The 24,305-nt window shown below is 34.7% G+C and overlaps 2 protein-coding genes across 2 annotated transcripts; both read right to left on the reverse strand.

The window, feature by feature from the left end:
- Nucleotides 1-1,975: 1,975 nt before the first annotated feature.
- LOC128547589 (putative uncharacterized protein DDB_G0282133) lies at nucleotides 1,976-14,806 on the reverse strand. Its single transcript, XM_053520604.1, has 5 exons — nucleotides 14,760-14,806; nucleotides 8,092-8,177; nucleotides 6,538-6,728; nucleotides 5,582-6,116; nucleotides 1,976-5,496 (listed from the first exon to the last, which is right to left on the reverse strand). The coding sequence occupies exons 1-5, from the start codon at nucleotides 14,804-14,806 to the stop codon at nucleotides 1,976-1,978; spliced, it is 4,380 nt and encodes a 1,459-aa protein (XP_053376579.1).
- A 2-nt stretch (nucleotides 14,807-14,808) lies between these two features.
- LOC123533400 (contactin-3-like) lies at nucleotides 14,809-23,716 on the reverse strand. Its single transcript, XM_053520605.1, has 6 exons — nucleotides 23,713-23,716; nucleotides 19,963-20,111; nucleotides 19,416-19,599; nucleotides 17,607-17,714; nucleotides 17,122-17,301; nucleotides 14,809-15,011 (listed from the first exon to the last, which is right to left on the reverse strand). Exons 1-6 carry the CDS (start codon nucleotides 23,714-23,716, stop codon nucleotides 14,809-14,811), a joined length of 828 nt encoding a protein of 275 aa, XP_053376580.1.
- Between the last annotated feature and the right edge of the window lie 589 nt (nucleotides 23,717-24,305).

Consider the following 24,305-nt stretch of genomic DNA (forward strand, 5'->3'; position numbering starts at 1 on the left):
CGTCTTTAATTACTTTCGCTTTATGACAAAAGATCCGGGTTTTCTTCTTTGTTTTAGGAAAAAAAGTTGCAAAGTGCTAATACGTAACTTATTACCTTTTGTAAGGGTTTATATGCAATGCTGTTACAATTGTTGGTTTTTTTTTCAAGTAGTATTTTGCATGAAGGCTTGTAAAGGAGACTTTTTTTACTTAAAGCTAAACGTGATATTCGTCTCTCTATCATCGATTAATACGTTAAACTTATCTCCCAAAATTTCTATACAACTTTAACGAACTTTTTTAATGAAAATATGATAAGTACTAAGCAACTCGATACAGCCTGAAAGACGTAAAATTACAGTTCATCAAAGATGCACTTTTACTGACTTGTTTGGTTTGACGTTTGCAGAGAAAACCGTTTCAGAAATATCAAAAATGTAAACATGCGTTAAATAGGGAATTTACTGAATTCTATATTTAAAAAAAAATGTCGGAACTCAATCATATAACTTCAACTTTCCATTTAAAGGCACATCTGACAGTTTTCTATATGTTTATATTAGGCAAATATTTTCCTACAGACAGAATTTCTTTAAACTTTGTATACTGACTTAGAATCAAGTTTAAAACGGAAATATGTATTAAAATCATAGGCTTCGGTGCTTGATCTTGAATTATCTGCCCTTGAAAATCAGAAAATACTAAAAAATCCAATTTTCAAGGGCAGATAATTCATTCAGTATACAAATTTAAAAGAAATTCGGTCCTTGGGAAAGACCAGGACTTTACCTCGGAGGTACCATTTCGTCATGTTCATAGTCAAGGAAACTTGCCACAGTGTCTGTATTGACATGGGGCAAACATTTCTTACGGACAGAATGTTTTCTTTAAACTGCGTTTACTGACACAGAATCAAATCAAAAACAGAAATATAAAATACAGCAAGTCATAGGTACCCAGCATTGGTCATGAATTGTCTGCCCTTGAAAGTGGGAAAATACTGAAAAAGAACTATTTTCAAGGGCAGATAATTCAAGATCAAACACCGGTACCTATGATTTTTAATACATGTTTCCGTTTTTAAACTTGATTCTCAGTCAGTGCACAAAGTTTAAAGAAATTCTGTCTGTAGGAAAGTTTTTGCCTAGAGACATATAGCAAACTGTCAGATGTGTCTTTAAGTGGACTGACGATACATATTGTATCTAAATATAGAGTAAACAAAATAGTTACTAGTATACCGCCATTGAGTATATACCCAATATCTTACAAATCCTAAAAGTATTTTTTTTTAAAAATAAGCTTATAATTAGATCAACATGTTGTTATAATATACATGTACTAAACTTACCAATATAGCAATCCACGTAGAGATATAGTTTAATTCATTTTTCTATCACACCCTATTTTTAAAAGGTCACAAAAATACACATATAAGCTGTTTTTATAGAAAAGGAGTAAGAACAATCCATAACAATTCAAAGATGCATATTTTGAGTTTTTTTACGTCATTATGTTTTCGATATCATTTTCTTTATAGTTAACAACGTTGTTGATGTTTTTGCTATTTTGTACATGTATTTTATTGACACTTTAGTGTTTTTCTAGACTTTTAAACATTGGTTAGGTTTCAAGTTTAAAAATGAATAAACTTATATGATGGTGTAGTTTGATTTTGTTGAAAGTCTGGTATGTTGTTCACATCATATTTCGCTGAGCGTACCATTATTACACATTGTCTAAATAACTAATGGCGGGTCTACCAAATGTTGTAGAAATACTAAACTGCTTAACTTACTTATTATTTCAATAATTTCATTTTATCTAGATAATTTTAACAAATCATAAAATAATTGACAGGAATTCATTTTCAAATCATTTTTTGTAACTAAATCACTTGCAACAAATAACACCACAGTTACTATACATAACATAAAATAAGATAAAATGAAATATAACAAAAGGATAACAAATAATAACATATTAAATGTTAGATTAATCCCATGATGAATTTGCCGTTTTTACGGGTCTTCGCTTCATTTTCCACGTGTTTAACCATTTAGCAGCGACCTTACGCCACCTTCCTACACCAAAACCGTAAAAAACTTTATCACGTGTTTCAGGATTTAAGTCTGCGAAACTTTTGCCATCCTTTTCTGTGGAGGGTTTGTCTGGATTTGACGGAATTTTACCCATATTGTCACCTAATGGTTTTCCTTTGCCTAACAGGTTAATAAGATTTGAATCACTCTGATTTTTCCGCATACCGTCGTTTGGATTTGTATTACGTCCTTTGCCGCTTGTCTCTGTAGCATTACTTTGATCACTACTGCCCAAGAACGGGAATTTCTTTGCCAGTCTGTCTGTTCTAAACACAGGCTCTGGTTCTTGCAGGGATAATCGTCTTTTACGATTAACAAGTTCCTCTACCGGTGTTTTCGAACCTTTTCTCTTTTCGGTATTTGGGTTTCCAGATTTTGTTTTGTTCCATGCTGGTTTGTTGACAATGAACTTTCCTGCCGGGGAGCGCGGTTGCTTATTACTGTTATTATTTGGCAGCACTATATCAGCATCAGTCGTGATAGCATCAGTATTTCTATGTGGCTTAGTACCAGTGTCTCCATTTTTTCCAGTTGTTCCTGCTGAACCATCCACCTCCAGTCCAGGTTTTCCGTTATTTCCTAGGTAATTGCCTCTATTTTCTCCGGAACCACCAAATGGTAAAGACGCATCATTTCGGAAGCTTACAAGTTTCTTTGACTTATTTCCATTATTCATATTGTTTGTTCCTTTGCCCAATGCATTACTGTCATTTGTAACATTTGGAAACGGATCATTTGCATTTCTGTTATTAACTGGACCATTTCCAGGATTGGCAAATAGTTGTGAACTGGTCTGATTTTCTGATGGATATTTTCCGTTTAAAACATTTCTTTGTCCATTTATGTTATTTGGCAAACCATAATTCTGAGGTTGATTTGAGAATTGTCCGTTACCTGAAACACCCATTTGTCCATTTCCAGCAGATGTATTGTTCGATGCACCAAACGAGTTTTTACCATTTGCACTGTTTAATTCACCTAATTGTCCATTTTGATTAGAAGCACTGTCAAGTAAATTTGAATTTGCATTGTTACTTGCACCATTCAGACCATTTGGATTGTTTATTGCACCACCATACAAACCTTGGCCAGAACTACCAAAGTTTGTATTTCCTTTTAATGTTCCTTTATTTGCACCAAATTGTCTGCCTTGATTGGAAGCTCCGAACTTTCCGTTTCCAGTCGATGTTCCGTTATCTGCACCAAACTGCCTTCCTTGGTTCGGATAATCAAAGTTTCCGTTTCCATTCGCTGTTCCGTAATTTGCACCTAACTGTCCTCCCTGGTTGGAAGAACCAAATTTTCCCTTTCCATTCGATGTTCCGTTATTTGCACCAAACTGTCTGGCCTGGTTGGAAGAATCAAAGTTTCCGTTTCCATTCGCTGTTCCGTAATTTGCACCAAACTGTCCTCCCTGGTTAGAAGAACCAAAGTTTCCCTTTCCATCCGATGCTCCGTTATTTGCACCAAACTGCCTTGCCTGGTTGGAAGAATCAAAGTTTCCGTTTCCATTTGAAGTTCTGTAATCATTTTCACCAAACTGCCTATTTTGATTCAAACCATTGTTTGACTTATCTGAATGTCCGTGATTAATTGCATCAGTTTGTCCAAGTCCATTTACATTTTTATTTTGCATGCCAGCCTGTCCAGTATGGTTACCAGTAGAGTCAGTTTTTGCGAATATATCTTCTCCATCACCATAATTGTTACTAGGAATTCCGCCTATAGCGGCTGTACCTATAGCATTATTACTGGCTACATTGTTATTTACCCGATTTAGCGCTTTTCTTTTCCGTGAGCGTGAATTGAAGAGAGCATTAAATTTACTCCTTTCATCAGGTTTTGCATCGTCATTATTGTGTGTATTCGCAGATGCATTATTTCCACCGTATGTGGAGGAATACGGATTTTTGTTTGTGGAGGAATATTGACTGCTGTTCATATATGGATACGGATTGCTAGTACCATTTGTCGCAGAATTGGGATATTGACTTGCTGAATTGTTGTGGGATGACATAAACGGATTATCGTGCGCGGAAGAATACGGGTTACTGTTAACTGTTGAATATTGGTTGTTAGACGGATTTTTATTAGAGTTCATTTGGTTAATTGGAAAAGTATCAGCATTTCCATTTCCAGTAAGGCCAACGTTACTTTTGGGCAACGTGCCTGTATAATTGTAAGGTGCTTTTTGCTCATAATTAATAGGACAGTTCTGATTTCCATTGCCCAGACCATTGCTTCCAGACTGATTTAAATACATATTGTTTGCTCCGGGTATATTTCCCGCAGTTTGTGCTGAAATTGTATTTCTATCTTGTGTATCAAAACCACTTGTATAAGAGTTTGAATATCCATTCTTAACCGGAGCATGATTTATGTTAGTATCGTCGTTATCATCACTACCCCAGTCACCAAAGTCAGTTGTTTTATTATACCCTGTTGTATAGCCTCCTTTTCCGTTACCGAACCAACCTCCACTGAATCCAGATTTGCCCGACTTATTGTCATCTTTAGAATTTGTATTTGGATTATTACCAGTGTTGTCATCTTCGCTTTCCCAGTCGTTGGATTCATTCGATTTATTCAAATGTTGCCTTGTACTTGCTCCACCAAAAGACACAGCCTTATTTTCGTTTCTATTTTTCTTGCCGTCAGATGTTTTATTAGGCTTTCCGGATAAACTTGAAAAGAAGCCTGTTTTTGTTTTCTTGTTATCTGTACTGGTGACGGGTTTATTCGTGTCTTTTATTTGTTTGCTACTGTCGTCTCCCCATTCACTAGATACTGATGATCCACGTCCCGAATATTCCGACATGTTTTTACGCAGATTGTTACCTTTCTTTTGTTTGATGTGCTTTGCTTCTGAATTGATGTAATCTTTCTTGTTAAGTCCTTTGTCTGAAGATGCATTTTCATTATCGTCGCTGTCGTATTCATCATCACTGTCATAATTATCAGAATCTTCTGAGTCTACTTCCGAGTCTGAATCGTCTTCATTGTTAGTATCTTCACCTTTGTCATGACTTCGCTTATCAGTATTTTTACCTTTGTCACGGCTTTGTTTTCTCGCTCGTTTAACCTTAACTTCGGACGCCGATCTAACTTTCACGTCAGTCGCCTTGTCATCATTCTGTTTTGCTCTTTTCTTTTTATTTCCAGAATTGTTACCATTTTCATCATCACTTTGTTCTATTTCATCATTCTTATCCTTTACATTAACTCGTGTTACATTCGTTTCTGGGTTATCTTCTGCATCTGGATTCCAGTCCTCGTAATAGTCTGCCTCACTGTCATCAGAGTTCATCACTATCACTGTATCGTTTTCTAGTTTTATTGATCTTCTGTTTGTCCTTTTCTGTAGACTTTCTTTTCTTGTTACTCTTGCTAAATTCTTTTTCTTTTTCAGTATTACTATTTGAGGAGGTTGTGGTTTTTGTTTTATCAGATTTATCTCTTTTAGAATCATTACTGTTGTGTTTGGTTTTCTTATCATTACTTTTTTCATTGACAGTAGACAGAACTGCCCCGCCAATAAATGATTTCTTGGTTGGCTTCCTTTTTGAAATATTCTTCTTATCGTCTTTTGAATTCGTGTTTTCTTTTGTTTGCTTCTCCTCAGTTTCGTCACTGTCAGAAAATTCTTCAGATTCGTAATCTGACTCTTCAGTATCCTCATCATTCGTTTTTCCTTGATTTTCTTTCTCTTTCTTCTTTTTTCTTTCTGCAGTCTTCTTTTCTTGTTCAGCCTGTGTTGCATTTTTCTGTTCTTTTCCTGATTTCTTTTTTGCCCTTTCTTCTTCCTTTTCTGCTTTTTTCTTAGCTCTTTCTTCTTCCTTCATGGCTTTCCGCTTTTCCCTTTCGGCATCTTTTTCAGCTTTTTGTTTTGCCTTTTCCTCTCGTTTCTTCTCCTTTAATTCTTTTGCAGCAGCCAGAGCTGCCAATTTCTTCTCCTTTTTGGCAGCTCTTTCTTCTTCGTCTAAATCTTCATCGCCGGTACTGGATTCATATTCCTCATCTGGCCCGGTCTCAACCTATTCAAGATTATTTTAATATTTAATATTCGTACTGAATCTTCAATCACTGATTCTGGTGGATTAGTAAATGTTGTAAATTTATTTCACTTTGGGCAGTGTGTTTGTTATAATGGCAAGAATGTATTTAAAAACTTTGTTACATTTTTATATGGGTTATATCATCGTGGTATGTAGAGCCAAAATATAATGTAATTTGACTAATTTCAGAAGAAAAAAACTCATTTAAGCTTATAAGATAAGACTATATGCAGTGACCAATTAAATATAGATAACTGAAGAAAAAACATGAAATACATTATTTTTTCTTCTACGAACTATACAGCTAGGATCTGTATGTACTAGCACGCATGATCATATTTCAGGTGAAAAGTTGTATCAGACTTGTCCCTAGATAAAACCAATTTAATAAGATACTCACCTCAGAAGTTTGGCATTCTTCTTCTTCATATTCTTTCTCATCATCTTCTTCAGTTCCTTCATCTCCTGAATCGTCATTTTCTGTCGCACCCTTATGTGCTTCTGTCAGTTTTCGTTTCTTTTTAGCCAGTATAGCAGATTCTGTTGGGTTTCCTTCATTATCATAGTCATAGTCTTCTTCTTCGCTGTAATCTGTATGATAATTTGAAGATATAACATTAATTTACACGAGCTTGTTTCGTGGTGGAGAAGTAGCATAGTGGATTAGATGTCACGCTCTCAACCCAGAGACACTGGGATCGAGCCTCGCTAGGATCAAGGTCACACTTATACAGAACGAACATGACGACGTGAACATGAACATAAAACGAGAGACAATACAATTCGGCTTCGTTTGTTTCTACTAAAACCAACATAAATGGCTTTGGTCATTTCTGTTCACACAATTCACACAAAAATACTATATTGTCTTTTTTAATTATAATACATTTTGACGTTTTGACTTGATACCGTAATACATACAAAATATTTACACATTTTTTTTATTTCGTTTCCTTTTGAAGTTTACACATAAATATTTAATGCAAAAAAACGTAGACCAATACATTTATTTTATAAAATTTATATATATTCATTTCCATTCGTACAAAATATAAGATATTAACCGTTTTATGATAGAGTGAGTGTTATTTAAAACAATAGAAACATTATACAAACAAAATACAGATATGCGATATAGACATGATCTTAACAGAAAGGTAAACGATATAAAGCAATTGAACGGACAGTGACCACCCAGTATAGTATGCTAGCAGCAAATTTCTGTTAATCTGTCAGAGTGGTATATCGTGAGGTTAATAGTCTGATATCTCACTATTGTAAGTTCAGATGTGCATGAATTAAACAACTGATTCAAAACCCAAAATGATTCAATATCAAAGTATTTGAACGATTAACCGTCAAACTATAAACCACACGAAGGCCTTGATTATGTTTATTTTAACATGGCCAGAAAATTATGAGAACAAGTACGCCGGTTTTAATTTATCTTAGTAGCAGATGGACCGTGCGAACGTCATAACATTTTCTCACTGTTGTAGGAGGAAAAAACATTTATACGTCATGCAAACTAAGAGTCATACAATTTCTCTGTACATGATGAGTCTTTCAAAAGTTGTTGCCTTTATATTTTTAGCTTAGGATGTGTGAAACATTTACTAAAAATAAAACTCTTTCAGAAAACAAAAATGTATCAGTATGCTTACGTTGTTTGAAGATATTTAAACAAGACCAAAAATACGAGTACGCATTACTCACTTTCAAAGCTTACTGGTAAACATTATTAAAATACATCGCATGCGTTTCCCAGTATAAAGCTCCTAAAGAGTATTTTTGTGACAGCATACCCCTAAATAGCTCATCAGCGTAAAAGTAGATATAAAGGTTTTCAAGTTTCTTATTACTGTCACCAAGGTGACATCACGATGACACATCCCTTATGTCTTATGTAGATATATTAAGATTTTGTTTAGCGTTTTTATTTTTTTACATATACCTTTTTCTGGTTCATCATCATCTTCATCTTCGTCGTCATCGTAATAGTCATCATAATCATCATCACCATCGTTTCCTTGTTCGTTGCTGAAAATAACATAAACAAAAAAGACTTTAACTCATGCACGTTTTTGTTCCAAGATTCAATGTGATGTCGAAAGTAAAGAAAGCCGGCTGTGATAGCACAGAAGTATATATTTGTTGGGATATGTACTGATGTAACTGTTGTCATTCAGGAAGCGTTGTCTATGGTGATTCATCAAACATACTTTTGAAATTTGTCCAGCGTTATTAAAGTGAAAGTATATATAGTTGACCCGTAATGACAATCGGCAATCTCCGTTTCCTTACGGTATTCTCTTCGGACGTAACGCGCATAAACGGAGAATGCCGAAATCGGGTATGGAGAATTACCTTAATAGTATTTCAACGTATGATATGATTCACTTTTTAATTTTCGGAAAGTGTTTGTTTATCTAAAGGCAGTTGTTGTCGTTTTGAGAAGTAATAACAATCGAAATAAGTTTGTATACATTCAAAACGTTCTTAATGTCCATTAAAATCGAATGCGAATAATACATTATAACAATGATTCGCACTTTCATCTTCATGCGTAAATCGTTTCAAAAATGTTTTCTAATTCATTCCAATAGCACATTTTTAGGATAAATCATTCGCGTTATTGAGAGTTCGCGCTTCGTCGGTAGTTGAACTTGCTTATTTTACATATGTTTTTGAATTCACGTGTCTCTGTTCGCGGAAAATATTTGAAAATAAAATTGTCGCGTATATCATCCGCGGAATGTATCGAAAATAAAACCAAATCTACACTGTTGGTGGAAATTATTGAAAATAAAATCACATCTACAGTTTCGCTAACTTACTGAAATAAAACCTACAGTATCCGAGGAAAATATTAAAAATAAAATAAGTTCTACAGTTTCGCTAACTTATTGAAATAAAACCAAATCTACAGTATTCGCGGAAATTACTGAAAATAAAACCAAATGTGCACTATTGGCTGAAATTATTGAAAATAAAATAAGACCTACAGTTTCGCTAACTTACAGAAATAAAACCAAATCTACAGTATCCGCGGAAATTACTAAAAATAAAACTAAATCTACACTACTGGCGGAAATTATTGAAAATAAAATCAGATCTACAGTTTCGTTAAGTTACTGAAATAAAACCAAATCTACAGTATTCGCGGAAATTATTGAAAATAAAACCAAATCTACACTATTGGTGGAAAATATTGAAAATAAAATCAGACCTACAGTTTCGCTAACTTACTGAAATAAAACAAAATCTACAGTTGCCGCGGAAATTACTGAAAATAAAACCAAAACTACACTATTGGCGGAAAATATTGAAAATAAAAGCAGATCTACCGTTTCGCTAACTTATTGAAATAAAACCAAATCTACAGTATTCGCGGAAATTACTGAAAATAAAACCAAATCTGCACTATTGGCTGAAATTACTGAAAATAAAATTAGACCTACAGTTTCGCTAATAAAACCAAATCTACAGTATCCCCCGAAATTACTGAAAATAAAACCAAATCTACACTATTGGTGGAAATTATTGAAAATTAAATCAGACCTACAGTTTCGCTAACTTATTGAAATAAAACCAAATCTACAGTATCTGCCGAAATTACTGAAAATAAAACCAAATCTACACTATTGGTGGAAATTATTGAAAATAAAATCAGATCTACAGGTTCGCTAAGTTACTGAAATAAAACCAGATCTACACTGTTCGCGGAAATTATTGAAAATAAAATATGTTCTACAGTTTCGCTTACTTATTGAAAATAAAATCAAATCTGCAGTGTTCGCGTAATTTACTGAAACTACATGTAAAACAATCGTGAATATTGCCGAATTTACAGTATTCACTAACAAAATAAATCTGTTTATAAGAACATGCGTACGAGATAAAAACCATGGGCAAGAAAGATTAATTGACACTTGATGTAGTCGCAAACTTTTCAAACTGCTTTATAACCATTTAATTAAAGGGAAAACATTCTATGCGGGCATGTGGTTTTGCTATTTGTTAGCAATTTATAACTACAAAGTTTGATACATTTCGTATTAAATAATTCCGTATGCTCACATGAGTCAGGCCTATTACAAGTACCAAGTTTATCTTTTTTCACAGGACTATAGGTGCCTTCCAACTTAGATCAGATTTTATTACCGTTTAAGGTCGTCATGTGAAGATTAAAGATGTTGTTGTTGAAGTTAAATGTTGGTTCGTCAACTGAAATTAATGAACACGGTTTCAATAGTCCCGGAAAAGAGGTTAGATTTTGTATATATGAGCCGTGCCATGGGAAAACCAACATAGTGGGTATGCGACCAGCATGGATCCAGACCAGCCTGCGCATCCGCGCAGTCTGGTCAGGCTCCATGCTGTTCGCTAATAGTTTCTCCAATGCCAATAGGCTTTAAAAGCGAACAGCATGGAGCCTGACCAGACTGCGCAGATGCGCAGGCTGGTCTGGACCCATGCTGGTCGCATACCCACTATGTTGGTTTTCTCATGGCACGGCTCATATATTTTTTTCTTTTTATTTCAAATTGTTACCACACGTCGTGTAAACTATGATTACATTTTAGCCAATTAAACAAAGGCAACATTAACGATCTGAATCCAGACACATATAGTAAAACAGAGCAAAATATTGGTCAGTGATTTTTTGTTGATCAATAAGTTTTCTTCCCGTTGAAGGGATTTTAAGAACACAGCCGAACTGTGTGAGAAAGAAATAGTGGTAATGTGACGGCCAAACATTCACATGCAGATAAGAACGTTTCTAAATCCCTTATTTAAAAAAGAAATGAAACAAGAGGGTCATGATGACCCTGGATCGCTCACCTGAGTAATATGAGCTACATGTTTCAAATGTCAAACTGATGATAAAATATTAAGAAAGTCAGTAGGTCACTTTCATGGTCAATGAAATTCAGTTTTACGATTTGTGTGCAAAACTGTGTATGTCATCAAAATTTCAAGGTTGTATCTTAAAAAACAAGAAAGTAAGTCAGTAGGTCAAGGTCACAGTCAAGTGACATCATATTACTTGGAGTCATCAGGTAATTATAATAAAACAGTCTTGGAAATAGATCAGATGATTTTTAAGTATTTTTCCTATATAACTCACATAATAACTAAGTGACCCCAGGGCGGGGTCTCTTTTAACCTCAGGGGCATAATTTGAACAATTTTGGTAGAGGACTACTAGACAATGCATCATACCAAATATCAAAAGCCTAGGTCGTATGGTTTCAGACAAGAAGATTTTTAAAGCTTTTTCCTATATAAGTCTATATAAAACTTGGGACCCCCAGGGCAGGGCCTCTTTTCACCCAAGGGGTACAATTTGAACAATTATGGTTGAGGACCATAAGACAATGCTACAAACCAAATATCAAAGGTCTAAGTGTTGTGGTTTCAGACAAGAAGATTTTTAAACTTTTTTTCCTATATAAGTCTATGTAAAACTTGGGACCCCGGGGTGGGCCATATTTGACCCTAGGGGGATAATTTGAACAAACTTGGTAGAGGACCACTAGATGATGCTACATACCAAATATCAAAGCCCTAGGCCATGTGGTTTTGTACAAGAAGATTTTCAAAGCTTTCCCTATATAAGTCTATATAAACACTGTGACCTCCGGGGCGGGGCCATATTTGACCCTAGGGGGATAATTTGAATAATCTTGGTAGAGAAACCCTAGATGATGCTACGTACCAAATATCAAGGTCCTAGGCCATGTGGTTTTGTACAAGAAGATTTTCAACGTTTTCCCTATATAAGTCTATATAAACCATGTGACCCCGGGGCGGGGCCATATTTGACCCTAGGGGGATAATTTGAACAATTTTTGTAGAGGACCACTAGATGATGCTACACACCAGATATCAAAGCCCTAGGCCCTGTGGTTTTGGACAAGAAGATTTTTAAAGTTTTTCCTTTCGGTTGCCATGGCAACCAGAGTTCTGCATAGAATTCAATTCTTTGAATAATTTTGAAAGAGGGCCGCCCAAGGATCATTCCTGTGAAGTTTGAGTAATTCTGCCCAGTGATTTTCAAGAAGATTTTTTTTAAAGAAATTGTTGACGGACGACGAACTACGCACGACGGACGACGGACGACATACTACGCACGGCGCACGACGGACATCAAGCAGTCACAATAGCTCACCTTGTCACTTCGTGACAGGTTAGCTAAAAATGTAAAACTTCGACATGACTGGTCCATGTTACAACTCGGTACCAACGTTGGGTCTTGTTTGGAATTTGGTCGCGATGTTGGCCAACGTCTAACAACGACGTATACAAGACGTTAGATTTAGACGTCTAGGAGACGTTGGACTTAGATTGCACGGGAAGTGTGTTCAGTACTGTTCTTTGTTATATGCATCATTCAAATCCCGTGTGCTTGCTTTCGTAAATTCTGGTATGGTATTTCTTTAAGTGCTTTATGGCCGTATAAGATGTGTTTTGGAGTAATAATACCACCAACTGCGAGATCACATGCGAATGCTCATTTTTTTCTTTAATATTTTGTGGTTGTAATCCAGATGGTTGGTTCAAACAAAGTTTCAAAACATCTTTATAATTGGACGATTAACTTACGAGATATTTAAAAGGGTTTAATCAGAAGAGTATTCAAATATAATTTTGTAGAAATAATCATGCTGTATTTATGACATTTGTAGGAACTATTATTCCTTGTGAGACGTTGGCATAATGCTTGTTTTACATTGTGTTACGTTTTTTTTTGTGAGACGAACTTTGATTATGATTTGTGAGACCACTTTATGTGTAAATCTGTATCCTACATTTTGTCTGTTTTGGTCTGTCATACGGCGTTATTTTTACAATCCGTTTTCAACATTTATAATTCTGACACATTAAAGAATTTAAAGTTAATAAAGTACAAATTATACACGTTCATATCTACTTTTTGACTTATAAATGTAAGTCTAGGTCTCAGATTAAAGAGCATTAACCTGTTGCAAACCTGTACTTAATCTTTTAAGCTTTTAATCGTCGTCTAATTTACTGTTGGCAGATTTTCATACATTTATTAAACATCAAGTAACACACCGATTTATTTAAGTTGAATATCATCAAGTAGTTTTGCGTTATCTTTGATATTAATCCATTTCGTAACATCATATTTCCTTGTTTACTAGAGGAAATGGAATGCTGGAACGCGTAAATCACACAGTAGTATTTATTTAATGATGGTGTAAGGTGATTATGTGTCAGGTACCTCCAAGTACCAGTAAGAACTTGACAACCCTGAGTCTTCTTTGTCAAGAATGAAGCAATGAAAGTATTAATCAGAACATACGCAAAAAACAGAAACAATGTCAACAATATTTGTAACAGACCACTTTCCGAAGAGGAAGCCACGTGTGTTCTTCAGAGAAGACAAAACAGAATGTATATCTAAGTAATTGATCACAGTTGAAGTATTAAAGGGCGATAGATACTTCGTTTAGAAGCTCTTATGGATATATATATATACTAGTTTACCTCAAGGTCTTCTATTTTTGATATCTATAATACAGTTTCTGCAAGTCTTAATTAAATGCTTCTTTATGGTAACAATTCTTTAGTTGTAATATATATAATTTTACATTGGCGGAAATACGTAAAATGGCGATTGACAATTTCAAGATATATTTCTGATGTTTGTTTATATTTAAACAATGAAATGACTTTTTTCGGTGTTTATGCGAAATGAATGACAGAATAGGATCGGCAAACATGTTTAATTTGCCGATCCTAATCTGTCGTTTATTTAACATGAACACCGAAAAAATAGTTTCATTTCTTATATTTACATTTTATTACATACTCGTTTCTGTTCCCCGTTAAGTTACACTGGTACCGGAAACGTCAATATTTTTCCATACACTGACGCCTGAATTTCATATCGGATGCGTGACGTAATTCAGTGTGTTGTTGCACTATTTTTTCTATTTAGTTCAGTATTGTCAATCCTATTCAGGCTACTGAACCTATTTATGATATTTACATTATATTTATACGTGTAGATGCGCTGAAGAAGTCGTGCATATTTCCCGATACAAAGCTAATAACCTATAAATATAGGTTATTAGCTTTGTATCGGTAAATATGCACACGAGTTCTTTAGCGGAAATATTGCGCGACTTTAGGAGCGCAATATTCTTCCGCTGAAGAACGAGTGCATATTTCCCGATGCGATGATAATAACCCTTTTATTACATACGCATCTACACGTATAAATATTATGTAAATATCATAAATAGGTTCAATAGCCAGAATAGGATTGACAATACTGAACTAAATAGAAAAAGATAGTGCAACAACACACACATGAATTACGTCAGGCACCCGATATGAAATTCAGGCGTCAGTGTATGGAAAAATATTGACGTTTCCTGTACCAGTGTAACTTAACGGGGAAAAGAAACGAGTATGTAATAATTCTCTTTATTGACAGTTTGATCCAACGTCATGACAATCGGTAAAGTCCGTTTCAAATACGTATTCTGCAAGTTTGCAGTTTTACATTTCCACAGTTTAAACAGAAAGCCACGTGAGCTCGTGTGAGCAAAATAAACGACGGAAGAATGCCGTATATGCATATACGTAACCTCACGGAAATTGCCGATTATGATTACGGGTAGAGTAGCCATACTTACAATACGTTTACAGATACGTTATTTTTGGTTTCGTTCTTTCCTTTGCAACAGCACATGCAGCAACAGATCAACATGAAGAGTAAAGTCAGGAACATAAACACGAGAATGATTCCCACATACACCGTGCATGGCATCTCCTCCCAGCTCCATTCTAATGTACCGGGGATAGTCTCGTAACAAAAATAACGTGTTTTGTTCTCTGCAAAAACAAATTTACGTATAATTAAAAAACCCATCTAAGCTCACGTACCGCGGCTTGTCTTATAACAGTAGTGTAAAATTGATTTACGTACAATCACATACCCCTTTAAACATACAAATTTCTTAAAGTTCAAAACGTAAAGCAGATCATTTACTTCCGTTCTAGTTGGATAAAGTAATGAAATTATTATTCAAAATTGAGGTTGTAACTGCCATTGAAACAAAATGGCTGCCATTTTGATGAAATATATATGTAAGGCCTACATAGCTTCCGCGTTTCTTGACAAGTTTGAAAATTCTTTCAAAGCATTAAAACGAATCAGACTGAATGAAAAAAGTAACAACTTTTTATGTATTTTAAAATTTTCCAAACCTAGATTCGAGTTGACGCACCATCACATTATGACTGTCGGCTCTAATCATTATTTTGTTATTCGGAAATGACATCTAATACTCATTGAAACCGAAATAAAATGGCTAAATGGCTAAATGGCTATACGCTTTTAGGTTGTTGTTCTAAAGTGTATTCAAAGCAATAACGGTTAATTAAGGTAATGCGTTAACATCTTTCTCCCGGCAATTTCTACGCCAAAATAACGGCCTTTCACTTCAAATAACCGAAAAGGAATTGAATGACTCATCAGGTTAGAATACTTGGGTGAAAAGGGTAATCTGTAAATGCGCTAGCGTAGGTGGCACTGACGTCATGATGGCAAATTCACGTACAACAATGCGACAACATGCGCCTCAAGATCAAAGGAAAATGAAAGAAATGAAAACAATGACAGTTAGTAGGGATTAAGGGCTGTGGAATATATTAAAACAGCATCACAGCTTTAGTACAAAATACTTGATAGAATTAAACAGGGTAAGATACTGATTGCAATATACGTTAATACTTGCCATATGTAACCGGCCAACCTGAAACAAAAATAGAGTGGTAAGTTTGGCATTTGCAAACAGAATTAAATTAAATAAACATAAACAACCTAGTTCTCACCCTAAATAACACTTCAGTCAAAGAACAAAATTTTCAAATTTCACAAACTTTTTACATTTTGTATATACATTTCGGAGCTAAGTAAGAGTTGCCAAGGCGTGAGAAAAATAGAGGATTGTTTTTTCTATCTAAATCCTTTTGACTGTTAATCAGAAAAGGATTACCATTTTTCTTCGCCCACAATGGCATTAACATCTCTCTAAATTGACTACATAATTATTTTCAAAATTTGTTATGAATATTAAAGGTAACGGACTTAGACAGCTTTCGCAGCGTTGTTGTTTCTAATGTCAGAACTTTATACCGTCACTCACACTAACATGATTTAGATCACATTGTATCTTAGATTTTAATGGTGGAAGACGTACTTGGATAGAACACACATCTTCTTCACGCCAACTTGATAACCTTAACACATGGATTTAATGTACATTCCAATTGGGTTTCAGAAGGTGCTGACTACAAAGGTAGACAATACTCACAAGCCTTGGTCAATAATGATGCTGTATATGACAAACCATGGACAAAAACAAATCCAACGCCCATTTGATATAATAATACTGTAACACAGCTTTACGAATATATGGTAAAAGGGTGCTGGATTTGTTTTTTTTTTTGTTTTTTTGTCATAGAATGTGAACAATGCATATATAGTAAATAGGTGATTATTTTTGTCATCATTTTTCATATATAGCATCATTAATCAAACAAAGGAGCTACGCCGACTTGCATCTGAAGCTGTGCATAAAAGCGACACTTTTAACATAAACTACGACCAGGCCCGCCTATGAGTGACCCGGTTGCTATAGACTGAGCTGAATATTAAACAGAATTCTTCGAAAGCAAACAGGGCTTCTAAGAATAAGATATAATTATTACGTGTTCGAGCCTCACTCGGGGCGTTAAATTCTTCATGTGAGGAAGCCATCCAGCTGGCTTACGGAAGGCCGGTGGTTCTACCCAGGTGCCCGCTCGTGATGAAATAATGCACGGAGGGGCACCTGGGGTCTTCCTCCACCATTAAAGCTGGAAAGTCGCCATATGACCTATCATGTGTCGGTGGTGCGACGTTAAATCCAACAAAAAAAAAATAATAATTATTACGTACCAAGTGTTTTAGCGGGACTTGACGTGAAAGGACTATATCCGGCGTCATTCACCGTCTGAAGCTGTATGACGTACCACGTGTCGAAGTAAAGACCGCTGATGATATACGTCAGGGTGGACGTTGACAGGTTAACGTCGGTGTAATAGTCATTTGTATATCTGAGGTATCTCAGCTGATATGCTAAAATAACGAAATTTAAAATTAAAAGGCCACAAGTCAAGATTCATGTCATATAATTTCATAGTGCAGAATTTAGATCTATACTATACTTATGCGCCTTTTTTCCCCCCAAAACTGTGTGGAAAAGCTGTCAAATGAGTTAGTGACGCAGTAAAACTCGATGTGAAATAAAAAGAACAAAGCGGTACTGATCATTATTCTCTTAAAATTTCAACTTAAATGAGCTAACTAATATAGTTAACTAATGAGCATGTTTTAATGATAACAAAATTAATGAGCCCACTCCTGAAAAAGAACACCGTTACCTATTGGATTTCCGTTCCAGTAGACTGTATCCAAGGCGTTCCAGTCGCATTCGATCTCGGAAGTAGAAATACCTTTGCACGAGAAATTGAAGTTTGAGGCGTCTGGTACTGTGAACAAAAGAACAAGTCTGATTAATTGAGGCTGATTACCGATCGAAAAAAATCGTCTCATTGGTCAGTCAAATATTCTAAACATTTTGATTGGTTGATCAGGTCATTACCATTTATGACCATTCTCACTTTTCTTTAAAAGTGCTTGACATGTTATTTTCTACATGTAACTCTAACAAGGCGAGTTGCAAGATAAGACCAGGTAAATATCAAATGAGCCGCGCCATGAGAAAACCAACATAGTGGCTTTGCGACCAGCATGGATCCAGACCAGCCTGCGCATCCGCGCAGTCTGGTCAGGCTCCATGCTGTTCGCTTTTAAAGGCTATTGGAATTGGAGAAACTGTTAGCGAACAGCATGGATCCTGACCAGGCGCAGGCTGGTCTGGATCCATGCTGGTCGCAAAGCCACTATGTTGGTTTTCTCATGGCACGGCTCAAATAAAGCTGATGTTCTGTAGAAATGGCCCATCATGTGATGTTCGTGTAAAGCAATCGTTCAAAATTGCCTTTGTTAACGTATAAGACATCTGATATTTATTTTGTGGGAATCAAAAGCATGCATACTTAGTTTGAATACTGTTTTAAAGCAGATGTCCGATGTGCATGAAGAAGCCAAATGTCCGTCTGATGGGTGTTTTATCTAATTTATTCGAGACTTCGATAACAGCTTTTTTAATTATGACAGAAAATATATAATTTCCAGGTGGGTATATCTTTCAGTTTGATCTGTGAAAAAGTAACGTTAAAGAATGTGATTCCAGTCAGAAACTTTGTAAAACACATGAAATATACTACATGTTTCACTAAATATGGGCTTTAAAGCTTTTTTTTTTTTGTTGAAATGTAAAAATAATATATCAATATTTCACTAGAAAAAGAAAATCTCGTATTTAGTTTTATTCAGCTCATAATTTCACTCTGCGCATGTATTAACTGTTTGTTAACTACGCATAAAAATTGTTTGTTAAGGGTTTACGGCATGGAATTATGCTAGTAATGCCATGCCTTTAACCTTCACCCTGCTAAATTTCTGAAAGGGATTGGTCCATCATTCGATTTAGACAGTACCACTTGTTTATCAATAGGGTGTTCACTGAAAATTTACTGACTTAATAGCGAACAGTGCAGACCATGATCAGCCAGCACGGAGATGCGGGCTGATCTTGGTTCTGCACTGGTCGCAAAGGCAAAATCATTTGCCACCAGCAGGCTAAAGGCTTACATTCATTTACAGTCATTAAATAGTAAAAAAAATCAGTTGTAAAGGGATTCGTCCCGGTGATAACAAGTAAGACAGCTTGTTTGTATTATTGTAATAAAATGATATAAATAAAGAAGTATTCCATCCGAAAGAGGCTTAAAAACAGTAAACATAATGATGGTGAAACAAACAGTTTTTTTTTATTTTTAGCCTGTTGGCGGCAGGTGATTCTGCCTTTGCGACCAGGGCAGACCATGATCAGCCTGCACGTCCTTTAAAGCTGACCATAGTCTGCACTATACGCTATTCAGTCAGTAAAGTTTCAGTGAACACCCCTTATAATAATAAGTGGTACTGCCCAAATTGAATGATGGACCAGTCCATTTCAGAAATTTAGCAGGGTAAAGGTTAAAAACTATTTATCAGAGAAAGCAAAGGTACGTCTTGGTTTCTTTTTTGTTCTAGGAAAATGTAAGGACTTTTTCATTACTTACTGTCTGAACTTGTTTGACAAGAGAGGACATAGTCGGTTCCATGTGCACCGGAATTGTAATAAGAATGCACAGTAACATTGTATGTTGCGAACTTCCCAAGACCGTAATATGTATATGTCTCGTAAGTGATGTCGTTCAAGACTATAGACTGAAATTGAAAATGAAATATGATACAATTTTGTATATTCTTACAATGTATTAATTTCTAAAAACACAGAAAACAATGAAAATTCGAGGAAAAAAAAAAGACTAGACAGCAAGTTCTATAAGGCCACTTTGCAGCATCCAGAATGATTCGATATCGTCGGGTGTTACTTGCCAAAAGAAAGAGGCAGAATGTGTAACATTTATCTCTAAAACAAAACACATCTGACTCGAAAGCAATAGCAAACAATGTTATCGCAGAAATACAAGAATATAAATGACATCTTACTTGGAATTAACAAAATTAATTAGTGACGGCCGATTACCGTAAAAGCGATGGCCGGTTTCTGAAAACAACAATAAAAAAATACATGGTAGAAAATAATTTTTGACAAGGACTTACCGGCAATCCGAATTCTACTTTTAGACCATCTACCCTTTCTATATCGAGATGGTACCCGGCAACTGTTCCACTAGAAGCCTGGGTCCATGTTACCTGTAAAGTTGTTGAGTTGATTGCTGTACATGCCAAACTGGTCGGATCAACCGTTCCTGGATGAAAGGACATGCAAGTTTATCTATACTGCACAAAACAGCAAACAATGAGTTATTGTCAGTAATTAAATCAAAGGCCTGAAGGGCCTGAGAGTCGGCTAATGATTGATGTACTGGTAGTATAGTCTACCAGTTTCAGTTTGGTTTTAGTTTTTTCCCCAACCGAACAGAGATTTTGTTACAATAGATGAAATGGACATTCAATCGATGCCTAGTAAAACTTTGATTGACATTATACAAGTATTTAAACCCAATATATTTCTCAAAAATTGACGAGTGGTTCGCAAAAATAAAAATGTTGAAAGTACAAACTACAATTTGACAGGTGACACTAAGATACTGCCCATGACTATAAATATTTTTCCAGTAAACATTTGCCTCCGGCATTACCAAAAACAGGCAAATATCGGCTGGTATATATTCGCACATGATAAAATTTGAATATGAAAATTTATATATTGAAATTTTATAGCGCGGATTGCCACATACAATTTGTAACGGATGGACGAAAGAACTTTTCAGATATTTTACAGATAAGGGGTCTGGCAATAACCGTGTCACACGCTAGGTATTGTTCAATCATATTATAAGGGATGTGAATTTAAAGTATACTTACTTTTGCGTTTAAAGATATGTAAATATTGCCGAGTGTCAATATATAGTGTCATGAATGTTTACACTGACAGGAAAATTGCGCATTCGAAACTAAGAGAAGTTACTCGGACTAGCTACCAATTTCGGAAAAGATAACCAATATTAATAAATGCAGTTCTTTTTTAGTTAAAACCATCATTTATTCTATTTCAGACCTGTTAACCCTTCAAAACCATGTCAGTAGTCCCCAAGTCTATGTACTTTCAATTATCCGTTTTGATTCATGTAGACAGACAGGCCCAGACTGGGCTGAAAAAATGTTTGAGCCATTTTTACGTGGTCGGTAGCAGGGTGGGTGTGGGGAGGGGTGTTCCTTCCCGCTTTGAACTGCAGTCAGATTTTGAAATGGGCATTGTGGCAGGTGGTAAAAGGGCAAATGTATCAAACTGTAAAGTGGCAATATGGGGGGAGGGTGTGGGAGGATACCCCCTCCTGCAAGTAGGGTTTGGGGTATCACCATAAGGAAATTTTGAAAATGTAGACCCTTGATACAGTCTTTGGTGCGATTTCTAACTGAAAATTTTATGTTTCAATTTCTAAATATTACCTAGATTCTTTTTAGTATTACAATATTCAAAGTATGAATGACTGTCACTTCATATTTTTACTTTCAGGTCATGCCTCAGCACTAGAATATAAGTCTGATATTGATTCTATGTATGTATTATAAAAATAAATTCTAGAATCATTTCTGTTACAATAATATCTATCATGTCTGTTACTTTTATGTTTAAATTTCATAACACAGCTCGATATTTACCCAAAATATTATATCCGGATATGATTACACTTTCTTTTATACCGCCAAAATCTCCAGTTTCAACAATATGTTTTACAAATTGTGATGATATGAAGACAGTTTAGCAGCAATTGGCAGTATCTGACATTGAAGTTTACGGTGAAATTATTTAAATCATTTCATAAAAAAATTGTTTCGTTTCGTCAAAGCACTCTAACATAAAGATCTACTTTCGATTTCAAAAACTACAAGAAAATACAATTTAATGTTTCGCCGATTTGTTTATTTCTCGAAAAATAAGAATAAAATCATTTTTAAAATCAGTAGTAATTAAACAAATCAGTAAGAGCTCTTTCTCGGGATAATTTATCCGCTTACTGACTGCAAAAATCAAGCCCATGTGTCATCATGAAAAGCAGAATGGGTGACGGTTTCATTTTTTTGCGAACCTGAATCGTAAGCAAATTATCCAAACCAGTCAAAATTCCAGAAAGGTTACGATCTAGATTCTTTCTAGTATTACAATATCCAAAAGTATGACTGTCACTTCATCATTTTACTTTCAGATCATGCCTCAGGACTAGAATACGGTCTGACATAGTTTGATATGTAGGTGTAATAAAAATAAATTCTAGAATCATTTCTGTTACAATAATATCTATCATGTATGTTACTTAAATGTTAAAATTTCAAACACAGCTCGATATTTACCCAAATATTATATCCGGATACGATTACACTTTTCTCCAGTTTCAATCAATATATTTTACAAATTGTGATGATACGAAGACATTTAGCGCAATTGGCAGTATCTGACATTGAAGTTTACGGTTAAATTACCTCTTATTTAAATCTTTTCATAAAAAAGTTGTTTCGTTTCGTCACAGCAGCCAAACATAGACGATCTACTTTCGATTTCAAAAACTACAAGAAAATACAATTTAATGTTTCGCCGATTTGTTTATTTCTCGAAAAATAAGAATTAATATCATTTAACTAAACAAACCAGTAAGAGCTTCTTCTTCCTATAATTTATCCGTTTACTGACTGCAAAATTCAACCCACGCAAAGTTATAAACAGGTCACGCGTGTTCGCCGAGAAGTGTCCAGAATGTAGTTAGGATTCATCCGCGAAGTCTCGCGGAAGAATTAAAGTACTGCACATATCTTATTCAGGTCATTTAAAATGAAGCTGTCATAATTTAATTTCATCGATGTGGTAAACTCTTTGATAAGAGACAATGCTTTCAGATGTACCCACTCAATAAAATACTAGCAGTATGTTCTGGAATTATATTTTGTCTTTCGCTGGATGTTACGCAAGCTTTGTAAGCCTGCGCAATTCATAAAATGCACAGCACAATAAGTTTGTTATTTGCGCAATGATTTTAAAGATTATTTTTTTAAACGGACAGGGTAACAAATGGATAATTTGGCTGATAAGTTAATATGCAGTTTTTATTTGAATTTGTGAACATCATATTTGCTATTTTGTGACAAAATATGGCATATAAAATTCGTCACACTAACATCTTGAGATGTCACAAAAATACACTAAAAATCTGAGAATGTATCGATTTAGCAAGAAGTTACGAAGGAAGAAAATCACCGTAGGCATTTCATTCGAGTTATTGTGTCACAATTACACATTTCATAAAAACAGATTACACTTCTTATTTCATAGCAAATAGGATTTACATAAAAACGTCATTCGATCATATGAACTTTTGTAAATTAGTAGAAAATCAAAAACTATATTTCCTGTGTGTAGATTTAAGAATGAGAAATCGTGCGATAGCAAGGACTCGTCAAACGCTTGACAGCGTTTAGCCGACTCAAAAATTACTGAACGTACAGTTTTGAAATTTAGTCTACGCTTAGAACAATATGCTGTTGATAAGCTTTCACAATTGCAAAAATAATCAAATTATGCTATCATATAAATTAGCTCATTTTACGAACTCAACACATCTTTGAGAGTCACAAAAATACACTAAAACATCTAGAATGTACCAACTAGCAAGAAACGTTAAGAAGGAAGAAAATGACAACAAAAATAAAGTAATGGCATTGTCATGCCCTACCATAAAAGAGCATTTAACATGTGTGTGTAAAATTTAAACATCTTCTAGTAAAAAATAATGTACACTTTCTTATTTCTATGAATTTTATATATTGATTTTCTAAAAAACGCATCTGTCATACGCATTTTTGTAAAAACGGGCTTTGGTAGTAAAATGAATAAAACTATATTTCTGTGTAGTTTAATATTATTGAAATTTCGATATGTTAATATTGATAGATCGATCTAACTGTCCCCTTAATTTTAAAAGTGTACTTTCAGTAATATTTAAACGATTTGCAAAATAGCAAATGACGGGTTAGTTTTCTTTTTGTTCAGTATAGTACTCTCCTCATTACTGCCATAAATTGCTAACACACAAGTTACTCTCCTCATTACTGCCATAAATTGCTAACACACAAGTTATATAAAGCTCCCAGTCGAGAAACAACAATATTAATGTAATTTGTTTATGCACCACTGTTGTTACTATTATCGTAATTATTATCATTATTATTAATAATATTATCGTTATCATTATTTTTAATCATCATCATCATCATCATTATTATTATTCTCCTAGAAGTCATGCACTTGAGTGGACCAATCAGCAGATGCATCATCATCCTTATTATCAATTGTTATTGTTCTATTTATAATAATAATAATGGTGATAATAATAATAATTATGATAATGATAATAATAATAATAATAATTATTATAATTATTATTATT

This window comes from Mercenaria mercenaria, chromosome 12, assembly GCF_021730395.1.
Source record: "Mercenaria mercenaria strain notata chromosome 12, MADL_Memer_1, whole genome shotgun sequence".
Classification (NCBI taxonomy): Eukaryota; Metazoa; Mollusca; class Bivalvia; order Venerida; family Veneridae; genus Mercenaria; species Mercenaria mercenaria.